Below are 15,348 nucleotides of genomic sequence, written 5' to 3'. Positions count from 1 at the left end.
AAAGAAAACAGCGAGTTTATATAAAACAGTTATCTGAATAATGACAATAACAATAGCAAAAATAACTTTTTAATAAATCTTATTGTTGATACTTAAAACCCTCCCCGCCCCCCAAAGAATAATAAAAAAAAACAAGAAAACATTTAACACCTCACAAAATGTCTGTGTGTTTTTTTAAAAACAAAATAATACAATAATGATGGCCCAATTATGCTGTTTGGTACATTTTCGGACTGAAGATGCGTTTAAATTCATTTTCAGCTGACTATTTTTCAACTTTCCTTTTTGGGCTTTCATCCTGTTAAAATTGTTAATTTGATTTTTTATTTTTTATTTTTTTGTCATGTTTTCTCGTTAATGTTTCTTGTATTTTAGTGTACTTTTTAACTATTTTAATCCCAATTTTAAAAACGTGTACTTTATTTTAATTCTAATCCTTTATTAATTTATTTCATTATTTACAAAATCACGTGTCTATTGGTTTAAAGTCCTTCTGTAAATAAAGCTGGCTTGGTTTGGCATACTATTTTAATTTGCAGATGATAGCAATTTATGTCTCAATTAGGACAATTACGCCTACTGAAATGCACATAAGATAAAAGTATGCAAAAATTATTAATCAAAATTAGTTTAACGTAGTTCGGTGTTCTTTCTATTCGGTAAGGAAGCTTTCTTCGCATTTGTTAAAAAAATGCAACAGCAGACAGAACTTTCCTATTTGTTTTAAGCCTGATCTGCAAGGAGCACCCAAACGCAGCATTCTCCATGTATGTCCAAGCGCGCCCTCTATTGACCAGGGTTTGGCATACAGGTCCTAGCAATTGAAATGAGAGGGAGGGGGAGATGCTGTCATCCGCTGTGGCTGAACCGACAAAATTAGAAAGACCATGAGTGTATTTGGAAAATCTGTTATGCCGCTAAGCCATTTGTAACTGCGGTCACTCGGAGACGTTCATGAGGACGATGGCGTCCCAGCAGTGCACGATGCAAGCCGTGCACGAGTTCCTGTTGGAGAAAGGAGGGAGGGTCCGACAGATGGAGCTGATCGATCATTTCACAGCTCCTTGTGGCTGTAATGACCAGCAGAAAGAAGGGGCGGGATGGGAGCTGCTGAGGGGCATTGTTGACAACGTGGGTTTCGTGGAAGTGGAAAACGGGGTGGAATTTGTGTGCTTAAATGGCGAGGGTTGCGAGGAGTCGGTGATGCGTAAGGACGCAGACGGCCACGTTGATGCGGAGTGCAACGGGAACATACGAGAGACGCTGGACAACAAACAAGTGAACGACAACCCTGATGAGGACGAAGAATCAGCAGGTGAGGGGGGCGCGATATGATTTAAATGCACCTATTATTTATTTATTTATTCTTGTTGTATATGACCTCTAAATGTCTGGGCGATTGCTTATTTAACTTGGAGTTATTATTATTTTAAGCTCAGGAAAATGTAAAGCATTTGTTGAATATTTAAAATGAATCAATATTTTCTCGATCAATAAAAACCTTGCAAAGAAATTAAAGGAATAATCCAAAGAATAAGAATCTCATTTAATTTATTCTCAGCGAGCTGCAAAAGCAGTATCACTACTGTACCTTTTTACATTTATGACCATAAACTAAAACATCTCTCATTGGGATCTAATGTGATGGAGCATTGCAATTTGGGGAAAACAATATAAATTGGAAGGTTATGGTTTCACAAATAAAAATTTTGAAAGTGTGTGAATTTTCCTTGATGTCCCTAAAAACATTAGTACAAACAAATCCATTTGGTGTACACTTAATCCAGCTAAGATAAGTATAAATACTTTGGATTTCTTCTGTTATATTTAAAATACGTTATTAATCTGAGGGAGATTAAGTATTGTTGATGACTTTGTGCATTAAAGAATCTCTTGTAGTAGTCTCTGCTACAATGATTCTGACTGCAGACCCAGTCGTTGTTTTGCTGTATCATAAAGAGGATGGCTGTCAAATGTATGTTTCATTTTATTAAAGCATTCCCTTTTCCAGCAGTCCATCATCCAAAACAGAAAGAATATGGTACAGATGAAAACTTCCAATAACAAGCTCACAATAAAATGCATGAGGTTGTGGTTGTAATGTGACAAAACACAAAAAAGGGCACTGTGTGTGCAAGCCATTGTTTTTTCTCAGTTTAATAACACATTGTGATTGTCTTACAGAAGCATCAACCTCAACCTGTCTGGATAATGACCATCAGTCAAATGGCAATGAGCAACCTGCAGCACAGGGTAGCACCGAATCAGGTACTCCTACCACTGTTGGAGGAGGAGAGGTGAGGCTGAGGGACAGGAGGAGGCGAGAGTCTGCTCCGGCTATTGGGACACACGACCTAGACCAGGCCCATGCTGCTGGCTCCCACAACCATGTGGTAAGAGGGACACGTCGGGTGTCTAAAGGATCCCAGCGAGCCATGCTGATCAGCTGCCTGTCTGAAGACAGCGCACTGGAGGGGCTGGAGTCTGTGGGGGAAATACAAACACCGAAAGGAAGCCGCAGGAACTTCATAGAGCTGATGATGAGTAGCTCACCTCATGTGAGACATGCATAAATAATGTTAACGTTTTACTGGTGTTGCATTCACTGTATTTGTATGTTTTAAATGAAAGCGTCTAAAGAGAACTTCCTGTACGTGGCAGGTTCGGAGGTCTCTGATCAACCGTGGCTCACGCATCCGAGACTCTGTGCGGAGCGACGGCGACTCATTGTCTGTCCTCTCCTCGGCCACAGACGAGGACAGCTCTTCTGTCACCCTGGACCCCCTTGAGCACGAATGGATGCTCTGCGCCTCAGATGGCCTGTGGGAGAGCCTGCAACCCCTGTTGGCTGTCGAACCGAGTCTGGTTGCCAAAAGAGATTTTGTGACCGGCTTCACCTGCCTCCACTGGGCCGCGAAGCACGGCAAGGCTGAGCTGCTTTCCCAGCTGCTGGACTTTGCCAAGGAGAACACTATACCTGTAAATGTGAACGCAAGATCAAGTGCTGGCTACACACCGCTACACCTGGCTGCCATACATGGACACACACAGGTGGGTAGCAGGGAGTGGGGTATCATGTGTTGCACTTCCTTAGTGTAGCTTACTGTAGCTGCACAATTACCAACAGTCTATCTGCTCAGTTAGAATTAGTGCATTGGCTTGTAAGAGCAAACAGCACTTGCAACGGCTTTCTTTCAGCAATGGATTTCTTCTTGCCACCACTAAGATGCTATGAATCCTTCCTGTAGAGTTACCATATGACTCTTGGCCATTTTCTGATTAATCTTCTTCTTGCCTGGCCTAGGTGGACAATCATATCTTGGAAATTTGCATTTGGGGCTGTACTCTTTACAATTTTGGATAATGGATTTGAAGAGTGTCCAAATGTTGTTTAATGTTGTTTTTACCTTGACTTTGCTTTGAACTCAACTCTGGCTGACCTGTCTAATGTGTTCTTTGGTCTTCATGAGATCAATTCTCTCTAGCGTTAGTTACAAAGAAGTGGACTTGATTTACTAAGATGGGTGAATTCTGGAGTTACCAAATTGTATCTATTTTCCCCAGTTCAGTTATATGTGTTGGTCTATCCCATTAATATGCACTGAAATTTTGGGATTGTGATGTGAACATTTTTGTAAACATTGTAAGTGGTTGGAACACTTTTTGCAAGGACTAATGAAGATATTTTATTGTCAGGTGGTTCGTGTGCTCCTTTCTGACTGGGAAGCGGACCCTGAAGCTCGGGATTACAGTGGGAGACGAGCCATCCAGTACCTCTCCCCGCTGCTGGCTGCTGACCTGGAAAGGGAGGGGTTGGTAACCTCACCTGGACCAGAGTCAGATACCGATAACGCGAATGGTGGCAGCAGCAGAACGAGAGGCTGGAGGTTGCCGAAAGTCCTCCAGGGCAACCTGAAATCACTACGACTGCTGACCTCACCGCCAGAGACGCCGGAGGAGTCAGAGAAGACCAAGGGGGGTTTGCAGAGGAAGTCGTCCCTGAGCCGGCTGAATGCCCGGCTGCATCGTGGACGCCACCGAGCCCAGATCATCCACAGTGCCTCCTTCAGGGACACTGGGGAGGTAGGAAGAGGAGAAGAGCTGCCCAGGAGTCCTCTGAGAGCCAGACCACTGTCCAACCTGTTTGGATAAAGTTCTACCAGCAATACAGACCGAGCTTCATACATTCAAGATTTATACTTACATTTAAAATCTGACGGGTCAGATCTCAAAATAATAAGACAGAACATTTTTTGTTTATATTGCAGAAATTAACAGAAATAGTAATAATACGTTGTCTTGAATTACTTAATTTAGTTCATAATGCAGTGGTTTCTGTTGAGCACTATTGTAGCAGAGCACAGTACATGTAGCGTTTTATTGCACTTGGCAACACTTTAATTAAAAACTGTTTTTGTTTTTCTCCTTTTTTAAAAGGGCTGTTTAGGACCAGCTGAGAAGCATCACACAAGCCAACATTTTACACTGAAATTACTTTCCAGCAGATCTATCTCAAAACGACTCAAAATGTAGAGAAATAACAGTCGTTTGGATTGACTCCACTATATTCTCTAAAACTATAACTCTGTTTTCAAAGTAATATATTTTTAGGGTGGAGTTTCTACATTCCAACTCCATTCTACATTCCAACTCCAATGGATGGTGCTCAAGTTTTCTTGTACAGTTCTATAATGTTTTTAACGTAGCAGATTTTAATATTCAACATTTTACAGTCTCCTTGTTTGCACTTGTCACTTTGAAGTTATTGGGGTTTTTTAGTGCAAGCTGAAATATCTGAAATGTGTTTCAGGTTTTAAGTCTTATCTTTAAATTAAAAAGATCAGACTCCATCCCACCATAGGCATTAAAGTACACCTGATTATATAACTTTTCCCATTTATGTTCACTTTAAATTAATTATAGTAATAATAGTTTATACCAAATAAAAAAGCAAACAGAGATTGACATTCCTTTTCTTTTTGGCTATTGCTGTATGGTTTCAGTGTGGAAATGCACAGAGCACATAATTTGTGTGTTTTTTTCTGACAATTATGTACCTCGCATTCACTGATTTTGGTTCCCTTTTTTATTTTTTTGTGACTTTTTAGTTCTGTCTTAGTAGCTATTTAAGTTTTTGGGTACAACAAATGGTCGCCATTAAGAGAGACTTTTTTTGGACCTTCAATTCTTCATATGTTCTAAGTTTACAATTTTGTTATGTCACATATTTGCAGCTTCATGTTCAATCAATTTTGCAGAATGACTATTTAGATGATTCTGGATCTCAAGCAGATAAGTGATTCATGGAAGAGGCTTTGTACTGAAACGGGGCTCTCATTGTCTTCTATTTGTTATCAATGCAACCTTGCATTTACACAATTGATTATTATGTGTTTATTTGCAGTATATTGATGAGTAGCATTGAGAAGACCTCCTGATTGGTTTCCCAAGTATGTGAACCCTAATTGCTCAGTGACGCAACCCAGATTTCTTGAATGTTTTCTTTGTATTTTGTAGCATTTGTACTAAAATCATAGGACTCTGTGTTGTTGTTTTTTCATTTAGAAGAGCATAAATTGGTTCTCGGCTGCATGAAGTTTAAGTACTGCTCACTCCTTTTTCAATTGTGAATAGTTGTCAGTGTTGTGATATACTGTGAAGTTCTTCAGTGACGTGTGGTCATTGTTAAAGAGCCACTCTGTCATTCTTGTTGTGTTTGACTGGTAAATGTGAAATAAAGCAATATTTGTTTACATTAATACACAAGTTTGGAGTCATTTATGAAATATATCCTGTTGTTGTTACTACATCTAACACTGTTAAATAAAATATTTGCCATGTACAGATCAGACAAGGAGACTGAGATAGAGAGAGAGAGAGAACTGGTCTGGAAGTGGTCAGAGATGTGGCATGGAAAAGCCCTACATTTCCAAAAGAATGACCCAATTTATCTGCTTTTACTGCTGGCTGCCACTGATTGTGTTTGTGTTGTGGTGCTGAAGAATTGATGATCTGATGACCCTCTGGGTCTTTTTTGGAGCTGCACATACAGTAAATCCACAGCTTCCTGTCTGTGAGTTGCACAGAAGCAGACATTTTCACAGCAATCTTTCACTCTGCCTTTTTAGAGTGTTTACATCTATCTGTTGTTCTGTTTTTACAAATAATGTTGTATGCTGTTTTAAACAGTATGAGATTGAGGGAATGTTATTTTGTTTTTGTATGCCAAATCCAGAAAAGACTTCCTGAGATCATGAAAAGAGCCTGTGGAATCCAGTGTAACTCTGGGCAGCCTATCTGTTCAATGATGACTGCTGATTGGGGCAGAACAGAGAGGCTGTCTGACTGCAGCTACTGACCTATATACACACACTGAAGGGGAGTAATGCCTGTTATGTAAATTCCTCTGCCATCTTTTCAGGGAAACTGTGCCAACTTTTTTGCCTAGAGGTTTTTAGGACTAATCCATGTCCAGCACATCCACTCCTCTCTGTTTTTTGGCGGAACAAGTCACCACAGTGATCATGACATTATACAAAGCTTAGTATGTGAATGGTCGTTAGTGAGACAAACACTCACTTAGGCTTTTGTTTGTCACATGACCTACAGTACTGTAAAAAAGATAATTAGGGATTTATGAAAACATTTTAAAACATTATTCAGATTAATTATCAACCCCAAAAATATCAGACACACAGGAACATATATTTGATATTCAAATATCTTCATGTACCTTAAATGTTTTACATTTTGTCATTGTTTTTCTCAGATTTTATGTGACAGAGCAACATAATATAACACATAACCCAGAAAGCCAAAGTTGGAGCAAGGAAGGTTTTTCAAACATAAAAATCCACTCTGCGCACTACACTTACAGTCCTTTGAACACCTCCTGGAGAACTGTTCAAACCATTGTGCAAAATTAGAAAAAGTATGGCACAACTGCAAACCTACAAAGAGAAGCAATATTTGAAGATTTGTTCACGGATGTTCACTGTCCCATCTGGCTGAGCTTAAGCTTTTTTACAATAAAGAATGGGCAAAACACTCTGTCTAAGGATGCAGAATAAAGTATTGAGTCAGTTGTCTGAATATACATTTAAATTAATTTCAGTTAAAACATAATTCTTTTTATCCCAAAGGCAAATTAAATATTATTGAAACTCATATCATTCATTTGCCTTCAAAATGTTGTGATTGGTGAGGCATTGGCAGGAAGGTTCTCCAGTAGCAGCCTGTCTTGCAACAAATCTGAAGAAACTGCTGACTGGAGGCATTGTTGCTGTATGACAAATAGCAGAGGGTTTTTTACAATAACAATAATGACATTGCCAACAACCATCAGTTGTTGGCACCTCATTTGCTTTTGCCACTTCTTAAGTCTCTCTGAGTCTTAAGGAGTGCTGTTAGAAAGACATTATGATCAATGGAGGGGATGGTTTTTATAACTTCATCTTTTTTCTCTCTCTGCTTTTTGGACCTGCTCTGCATCCATGAAGCCCCCGTTTCAACTCCTCTGGGATTTGGAGTCATTGTTCAAGTATTATTAGAGCTTTTAGGATTCTTATCAGGTGGTCACTGCTATAAAAAAATCCTGATTGTTTCCATGGTTACACATAGAGAAACAACCAGTGCCTTCAAAAACTGTTTGAAAGCAAATAATTAAAAGCAAGAATCCTTTCACCTGCAAAGCATCCAAATCCAGAGGGAATTATCTAAGAAAATGCAATACCTCATTTTTTTATTTTTTTTTAAAAAGGTGCTATAATTCGTACATAAATCTGCATGTGTTATATTTTATGTCACATTCTTTTAATTTGTGATTTGTCACAGCTTCATTTACTTCTCTTTCTTTATGGTAGTTTTTGTCCCCCTTCATGACACAAATGTCAGTGACTGAGAGAAAGGACAGAATGTGCGGTCTAGGAAATGTTTAACTATTTCTGTTGCACCATACCAGGTGGTGTCGCTGTTTGTAAAAACAGTCGCCGTGACAGCGCTGTTAGACGTTGTTTCGGCGGAAGGTTAAAGTGCACTGCATTCATTTTGGTGCTGTGTTTAAGTCTCTATGGGTGATTTCTGTTCTGCGGTGTTTGGCTCGCTGTGCTGCTTTACAGTAGTATCGCCGCTGTTTTAGCAGGAGTGTAGCTGATGTTTGGTAGGTTGTACTTCTAAATAGTTACAGCTAGCTTTATGCACCGTAATATAAACATAAACGGAGGATTCTAAAGCCAGTTATAAAACAAGAAGCTAACTAGCTCCGGTGTCAGCAAGTACCAACTCCTTTTGTTAAAACCGTCTTCGCAACTAACTCAAAACATCTTTAAATATTTAAATGTTTTATGAACTTTTCGTATAAGAGCCGTAGTTGTTTACATTTTCAACCCTCGAGTTTGTCTGGATTAGCTAAAGCTACATTTGAGCTAATATTGTTCGGTAAGTTAGGTTATAGAATTATTTGATATGAAAGTGGAAGCTCGCTTGATTTTCCTGCTCTGGGTTTGACCCATGTTTACTCGTTAAATTGCATATATTTTTTAGTAGTTTGGAGCCTTTTGCACTTAACCTGAAACTCAACATTTGCAGCTATCCGCAGCAATGACCACCACCATCGTGCATGACACCACGGAGGCGGTGTGCCTGTCTGCCGAGCACAACCTGTACCTGAAGCCCATCGCCAAAATGACCATCAGCGTTGCTCTGCCGCAGCTCAAGCTGCCGGGCAAGAGCATCTCCAACTGGGAGGTGATGGAGAGAGTGAAGGCCATGGTGGCTCCGGAGCAGTTTTCAGCCCTGCGGATCTCCAAGAGCACCCTGGACTACATCCGCTTTGAGGGGGAGGTGGAAAACAAAACCGTGGTAAAGAGCCTGTTGACCCGTCTGGATGGAAAAACCATAAAACTCAGCGGGTTTACTGATGTCCTCAAGGTAAGGCTGACACTTTTGGCCTCAATAAAGGCCTTTTATGTTACTTTTGCTGAGTATTCTCTACATTTGCTCACAAAGCTGTGCTTTGATGTTCTGTTTGCAATAGTGAAATATGGCAAACGTGATATTTTGGTAAACCCACAGTAACGGCTACTAAGGTTTAATGTTTTTAATTTTACTTTTTTGCAGCACATTGTGATCTATGTCTTTCATAGTGCTACATAAATAAAGTTTTATCTCTTACTGCCATTAATCACGACAAGCTTTTCAAAACTTACTTTCATCTGTTTATCTATTCATTTATCAATCCATTGACCTGTCTGCCTATTTTTATATATATTTCCTAACACTTTTGGAATTTATGTGAAGCTGTGATGCTGCTTTTACACCAGAATTTCTCGACGTCTGTATGTGCTTCTCTCTGCTCAGGTTCGTGCAGTAGAAAATAAGGTGGATTTCCCCACACGTCATGACTGGGACTCCTTTTTTCGTGACGCCAAGGATATGAATGAGACTCTGCCGGGAGAAAGGCCGGATACCATCCACTTGGAAGGGCTCCCATGTCGCTGGTTCAGCCAGAGAAACAGCCAGTTCCCGGACCGGCCGTCTGAAGCGGTCCTCACTGCTGTATTCCAGGCGTTTGGCAAGGTGGAGATTGTTTCAGTACTGAACTAAAAGCATTTTCAAATGAAACATTTTATCAAGTGCTATTAAAACAATATATATGTCGATGTTGTTTTTAGGTTCGGCATGTCGACATCCCCATGCTGGATCCGTACAGGGAGGAGATGCTGGACAAGAACTTCAGTACTTTTAGCTTCGGGGGTCACCTGAACTTTGAGGCTTATGTTCAGTATCAGGAATACTGCGGTTTCACCAAGGCTATGGACTCTCTGCGAGGCATGAAGCTGATGCTGAAAGGAGACGACGAAAAAGCTGTGGCCTGCAACATTAAGGTACTGGAAGAGATCCAATGATAATTTGGTAGTCAGTTGAACTGCTGATTACAATCTTTCTTTAAAAGCTGAAACATAAGAATAACAGTGAGTGTATTTTATTTTATTTTTTACCCTTCTTACAGTTAGCAGCCATTTATGTTAAGGAAAGTTACACTGTGTGAGATACCAGTAAAGCAAGGATAACACTTTCTTTTAAACCTAATAAAGATAATTGTGGCGTTAACATTTTAAAATCAGTTTTGCACCTTTCTATATTAAAGAATTTCATCTTTAGGCACATCTACATCTGGTGGTTATTTAATCATAAAAATCTCTGTAAGCTCTTTTGTCTGCGTGGCTTATTTCAAACCCTGACAATTAGTTTGCTCTTTTTTCCTCATCTCAGTCATCCTTAATGAAGTGAGAGCATTGTGAATGTTTCTTCCATCAACAGCAATCTCCTTCAAGGTCATAAATGTGACTTTCTTGTCTTTAGTCATTCACTAAACTGTTTCTGAATTGCTGTAACAACATTACAGCCAAATAGGGGTTTAGTAATGGGATTGTGTTAGTCAGGCACAATGTAGCTTTGAGACCTTTTAAGGCAATGAGACGTGAAGCTGCATCATCAGTATTTCCAAGTTAATGAACATCAGATTAGGCAAGTCTTCTAATCCATAACCTAAAGCTGTATAATCTAAAGAAGGATGAGAACAAAACAGAAGAGCCCTTCTAATGATTTTATTAGCCTTTTGTGTCCAACAGTAGCTCCTCACTGATTATAGCGGAAATTGAGTAAAAGTATTTAAAAGCAGCATAAACTAGCTGGGCAAGATGCATTTAGATATCATGCTGTATTTCAGCTGGGCAAATAAATTTAGTTGATGAAGCTTTCTTGTTTTCTGTTTTTTTTTCTTTTTTAAATTAGGTTATATTTGACACCAGCAAGCACCTGAGCGACGCATCCATCAAGAGAAGAAACCAGGAGAGGCTGAAGCTGCAGGAGCTGGAGAGACAGAGGGAGGAGCAGAAAAGAAGGGAGAAAGAAGAGGAGGAACGGCGGAAGGAGGAAGAGAGGTATGACAGAAATAAAGGAGGAAGTTCATCAAGAATAAGAACTCCAAAAAAAAAAAAAAATTATTTTTTCTACTTCAGAGATGTTGGGAAAAATGTATTACAATATCGACATTGACAGGGCTACAAAAACCCTAAAAAAAGTTGAAAATTGTACATATAAAAGAGCATTTTTTTAATTTTTCACTTTTTTAGTGTACAGGAAAATTTTCAGTAAACATTTTTTTTATTTTTTATTTTATTAATGTTTTAGTGGCTCTAGTGGCCTTTATTTGACAGTGAATTGACAGGAAAGAGGGTAATGAGAGAAGGGGGAAGACATGCGGCAAAGGTCGCCAGGCCGGGAATTGAACCTGCGACAGCTGCTTCGAGGACTAGAGGACTAAGGCCTCCATATGTGGGTTGTGCTTAACCCCTGCGCCTCCTCAGCATTTTTTTTTTAATTGTTTATTATGAAGAGCAGTCTTATTGTTCATGATTGTATCTATTTTCCTTTGAGTCACAGCTAAAAAATACTTCCAGCTGTGATTATTTTCCGTGGAAAACATGGACATTTGATAATCTGTCCAGGAAACAGAGGGAAATGGAAGAGGAGGAGAAGGAGAGGAAGAAGGAGGAGAGGATCCGAAAGCGAGAGCAGAAGCTGCGGGAGAAGGAGGAGCGGAGGAATCTGAAGAAGGTGAAGAGGCAGCAGGAGCAGGAGCAGAAGAAGCTGCAGGTGAAGATCGCCATGGAGGAGAGAAGGCTGCTGCTGGCTCAGCGAAACCTGGAATCAATACGTCTCATTGCTGAGCTGCTCGCCCGAGCCAAGGTACTAAATGAACGCAGCGCAGCTCTCAATTACTGTCCACCTGGTTACACTGCAGCTGCTGAAGTGTGGAACATTGTAATTAACCCTAGAAAGGACAAAGAGTTCATGTTTTAATGCTCAGAGCTACTAGAGTAATAAATGGGCACATTATAAGTACTGTATTGTACGGCTGCAGTAACGATTATTCTAGAAACCTAGTACAATTTTGATGATTTTTTAAAAAAATTAATTGGATAAAGACATTGGCACCTTCTGCAGATTTTTTATTTATCCGCTTAAGTTTTTTTAATATTAGAAATACATAAAAAAATGCAAATAAACAAATGATTAAATTCCTTTTTTATACAAGAAAATAAAAATTTTATTGCCTGAGATATAATAACATAGCATTCCTGTGGTGAACGCTTGATCACTTTTAGCAAAGGATGTGCCTGCAGCTAAAAAATAGTTCTAAAATCAACATGTGAAATGCTCAGCCCTTACTGCTTGACTTGGCATCAGTACAGTGTATGGCTGATCTGTTCACAATTTTTTTGATGAACTAATTAATTTATGAATAGAAAAAGGTGCTTAATAGTTTTTTTGTACAGAATGTTAATCAGGAGAGGCTAAGTCTCTCACTTGAGATGTTCTGGGTACAGCATATTTATAGAGTTATATTTTCTTCATCTTAAAAGCAAGATATATATATATTTTTTGTAAGGTTTTGGCTTAATTACCGCTCTGTTTTTTTCTTTCATCAAATTGTCTTCTTTTTGGAACTGCCGTTTACGATTAATCGGTTACTAAATTAGTCGACGGTTATTTTAATAATTAATTACAATTACCGTAATCAATTCAGACCTACTTTATTGTATGGGTTCATCTTTAAGGATGCAGTTCCACAGTATAATTAGAGCTGCAGGGCTTTACTTTGGCCAATAGCTGGGTCATGCTTTACGTTTTGCATAAATATTCGCACATGATTAACTGTCAGATTCCTGTTTCTGATTTCATTGTGTTTGTGATGGATTTTTCCCAGATCCTAAAGCAGCAGCAGCAGGAGAAGGAGATGGCTGAACGCAAAGAGCAGGAGAAGCTGGAGCAAGCGCGTCAGAAGGAGGAGCTGGCCCGTCTCCAGCAGCTGGAGGCCTGTCGGCTAAGGCAGGAGCAGGAGCTGCGGCGGGTGGAGGTGGAGAAGCAGCGGGCGCTGGAGCTCCAGCGGAAGGAGAATGAGCTGAGGGAGAGGCTGCTTTGCAACCTTATCAAGAAAAGCACAGTGGCTGCAGATCCGCACGACCTGGCCGCCCCCCCGACAAAAGAAGCGGCTCCCGATTTTAGCGATGTGATGCTCGGAGTCCTGGGTCGGGTCAATGGGGTGAAGACAGATGAAGGCAAAGAAAAACAAGTGTCTAGATCCGTGCAATCTGAACTTCTGGAGAAAAACCAATCAAAGGAGAGACGAGGAAGGGATGAAAAGAAGGAAGAGTTTGTTCGATGCGCGCACAGCGGGGAACAAGGCTGTGAAAGGAGCTCGCACAGTCGAGGGGGAAGGAGGCGTTCCCAAAGTTCCAGTAGAAAGAGGCGGAGCTCGAGCCGGCGAAGGAGGAGTCACAGGACAAGCGACGGCCATCACCGGGAAAGGAGGCGCAGTAGCAGCAGGAGCTCCAGCAGGGGGAGGAGCCTAAGCAGCAGTGGGAGGAGCCACGGCAGGGGGAGGAGCCAAGGGCGTAATCACACCAGGTACAGCAGACGAAGGAGTAAGGACTGCAGGAGTCACAGTCACCACAACCGACGATACCGAAGGCACAGCGATAGCAGGGGGCGGAGCCACTCCAGGGGATACTGAACGCAGCGGAGCAGCTTCACTCACGTCTCCCGTTTCTCTGCACGAGCCTGAAGTTCAGCAAGCTACAGAGGGAACGCAAGAGCTTAAAATATGTACAGAACATAGTTTTTTTTCATAGGTAAAACTTGAAACGTCATCACCAAATTGTTACCAGTTGTTCAAATAAGTCTTTGTTGTTGATTCACCATTTTTATTTTGTACACTTGTGTTGTTTGTTTTTTTGGTTTGAGATTTCCTGACAAAATTTTCAAATAAGAAAACCTAGCAGAGTATTATAATCTGGTTTAACTGTGACAGTTTCATAAATTATATAAGATTCTTTTTTTTTTTTTTTTGACTGAAACTAGTCTTCAAAACACTTCATTTAATTTCTCAAGTATTTCTTTTTTCCTTATTGCCTAACTGTGGAAAATACACCAATAGGTTCATATTGGTTTCAAATTCTCATTTAAATCAGTTTATACAGTTTTCTCCTCTACATGTTTTTCCTCCTACAGGTGTGTGGACCGCTGGATTATAAGTTTCCTTCTGCTCTGCTGCAAACAAATGTTTCAGAAATATCAAGCTTATATTTTAAAATGTATGCAACATCAGCTTTTGTTTTAACGTAGAGCATGACCGTTTTCTTAATGGTGTGAGCCTAAAACAAAAAAAAACCTAATGCTGACTGCCGCTAAAATGAATGTCACATTTATGAGAAAGATTCTGCATCTTTTATTATTATTGCAAGATTTAAGTGATTTTTAGAAAAGGCTCAGTCAGGTGACTTTAGCTTTTGTCCAAGTTAAAACAAGTTAATCAGTTTTACTGGGGATAAATCCACTACAGGCAACAGATGATTATCATAAGTGGCTGCTTTCTAAAGTTTAAAATGAAAAAATGCAGACAGAAAAGTGATTTCATCCTTTCTTTTACCTATAAACATTGTGTTGGATACATTTTTTAACTGGTCTTTCAGCTGAACTTGAAGAAACTGGATGCTTGTTTTGTTGACATTGCTTGTCATGGAAAAGAGAGTTCTGTATGTGCTTGTGGGTCACCCTGAACATGTCTTGCACACACTGGAAGTGGTTAAAAATAAAGATTTTAATTTGACAAACTTCAATGAAAGTTGTTTTCTTTACTGGGAGGTAAATGGAAAAGTTAAAAATGTCTGACATTTTGGATACCCCTTCACATTTTGAATAGCTGTAACCATAAAGTAGTTGTGAGGTAGAAGGAAAATTATTTGTGTATTTTTAGTAGAAATGACTTGGAAAAAGTGTGGTGTGTTTTTTAATTCAGTCCCCATCCTAAACTTGCGCAGCCATCTTTTGCTGCAGTTACTGTTTGGTACAAAATTTGACGCTTTAGCAAATTGAACTGATACAGAAAGAAATTTATTAGTTTAGGATGAAATTTTTAAAAATCTATACCTTTTTAAATGGACAATGCCAGGTACAACAGTATTTTATCAGCTGCGGAATTTGCTTTCATTTGAACATAAATAGGCCAAAACATCCAAAGACTTGGGCACATTCATTTACTAAACCTGAATAAATACAACATAATAAATACAAGTTGCCAGATCTGAGATCCTTATACAGTCCTAAAATGTATTGTCTACTTTGTTGCATTAAAATATTGCATGTCTACTGGACAGCAGAGCAGAAAAAATAAAATCCACAAGAAAAATAATTTGACCACACATAATGTTACATATAGGCCAAAAAGGCCTGGCCTGTTCTCATCTTACCAGAGCACCTTTTTTCCCCTATAGTTCCAAATAA

General features: G+C 39.6%; 2 protein-coding genes across 3 annotated transcripts; both read left to right on the top strand.

The window, feature by feature from the left end:
• Positions 1-809: 809 nt before the first annotated feature.
• LOC102234097 (ankyrin repeat domain-containing protein SOWAHC) lies at positions 810-5,743 on the top strand. Its single transcript, XM_005800748.2, has 4 exons — positions 810-1,315; positions 2,185-2,558; positions 2,662-3,051; positions 3,697-5,743. Exons 1-4 carry the CDS (start codon positions 955-957, stop codon positions 4,150-4,152), a joined length of 1,581 nt encoding a protein of 526 aa, XP_005800805.1. The 5' UTR covers positions 810-954; the 3' UTR covers positions 4,153-5,743.
• Positions 5,744-8,032: 2,289 nt separating this feature from the next.
• Positions 8,033-14,681, top strand: akap17a (A-kinase anchoring protein 17A). 2 transcript variants are annotated; one of them, XM_023336226.1, is made up of 7 exons: positions 8,033-8,158; positions 8,597-8,928; positions 9,358-9,576; positions 9,672-9,884; positions 10,795-10,943; positions 11,511-11,751; positions 12,773-14,681. In XM_023336226.1, the coding sequence occupies exons 1-7, from the start codon at positions 8,152-8,154 to the stop codon at positions 13,577-13,579; spliced, it is 1,968 nt and encodes a 655-aa protein (XP_023191994.1). In that variant the 5' UTR covers positions 8,033-8,151; the 3' UTR covers positions 13,580-14,681. The 2 variants fall into 2 exon arrangements, with proteins under 2 accessions (XP_023191994.1, XP_023191995.1); XM_023336227.1 differs by having other exon boundaries at positions 8,587-8,928.
• Positions 14,682-15,348: the final 667 nt, after the last annotated feature.

Source organism: Xiphophorus maculatus, chromosome 7 (assembly GCF_002775205.1).
Source record: "Xiphophorus maculatus strain JP 163 A chromosome 7, X_maculatus-5.0-male, whole genome shotgun sequence".
Taxonomy (NCBI): Eukaryota; Metazoa; Chordata; class Actinopteri; order Cyprinodontiformes; family Poeciliidae; genus Xiphophorus; species Xiphophorus maculatus.
Note: the sequence above shows the minus strand (reverse complement) of the source record. Positions and strands in the feature narration are given on the sequence as shown.

What these genes read in the sequence shown, in the direction of transcription:
- LOC102234097 (XM_005800748.2), top strand. Translation starts at nt 955, where the DNA reads ATGAGGACGATGGCGTCCCAGCAGTGCACGATGCAAGCCGTGCACGAG. An exon ending in TGAGGACGAAGAATCAGCAG is followed by an intron (nt 1,316 to 2,184) that starts GTGAGGGGGGCG and finishes ATTGTCTTACAG; the next exon opens with AAGCATCAACCTCAACCTGT. An exon ending in CCATACATGGACACACACAG is followed by an intron (nt 3,052 to 3,696) that starts GTGGGTAGCAGG and finishes TTTTATTGTCAG; the next exon opens with GTGGTTCGTGTGCTCCTTTC.
- akap17a (XM_023336226.1), top strand. An exon ending in GGTTTACTGATGTCCTCAAG is followed by an intron (nt 8,929 to 9,357) that starts GTAAGGCTGACA and finishes CTCTCTGCTCAG; the next exon opens with GTTCGTGCAGTAGAAAATAA. An exon ending in TATTCCAGGCGTTTGGCAAG is followed by an intron (nt 9,577 to 9,671) that starts GTGGAGATTGTT and finishes TGTTGTTTTTAG; the next exon opens with GTTCGGCATGTCGACATCCC.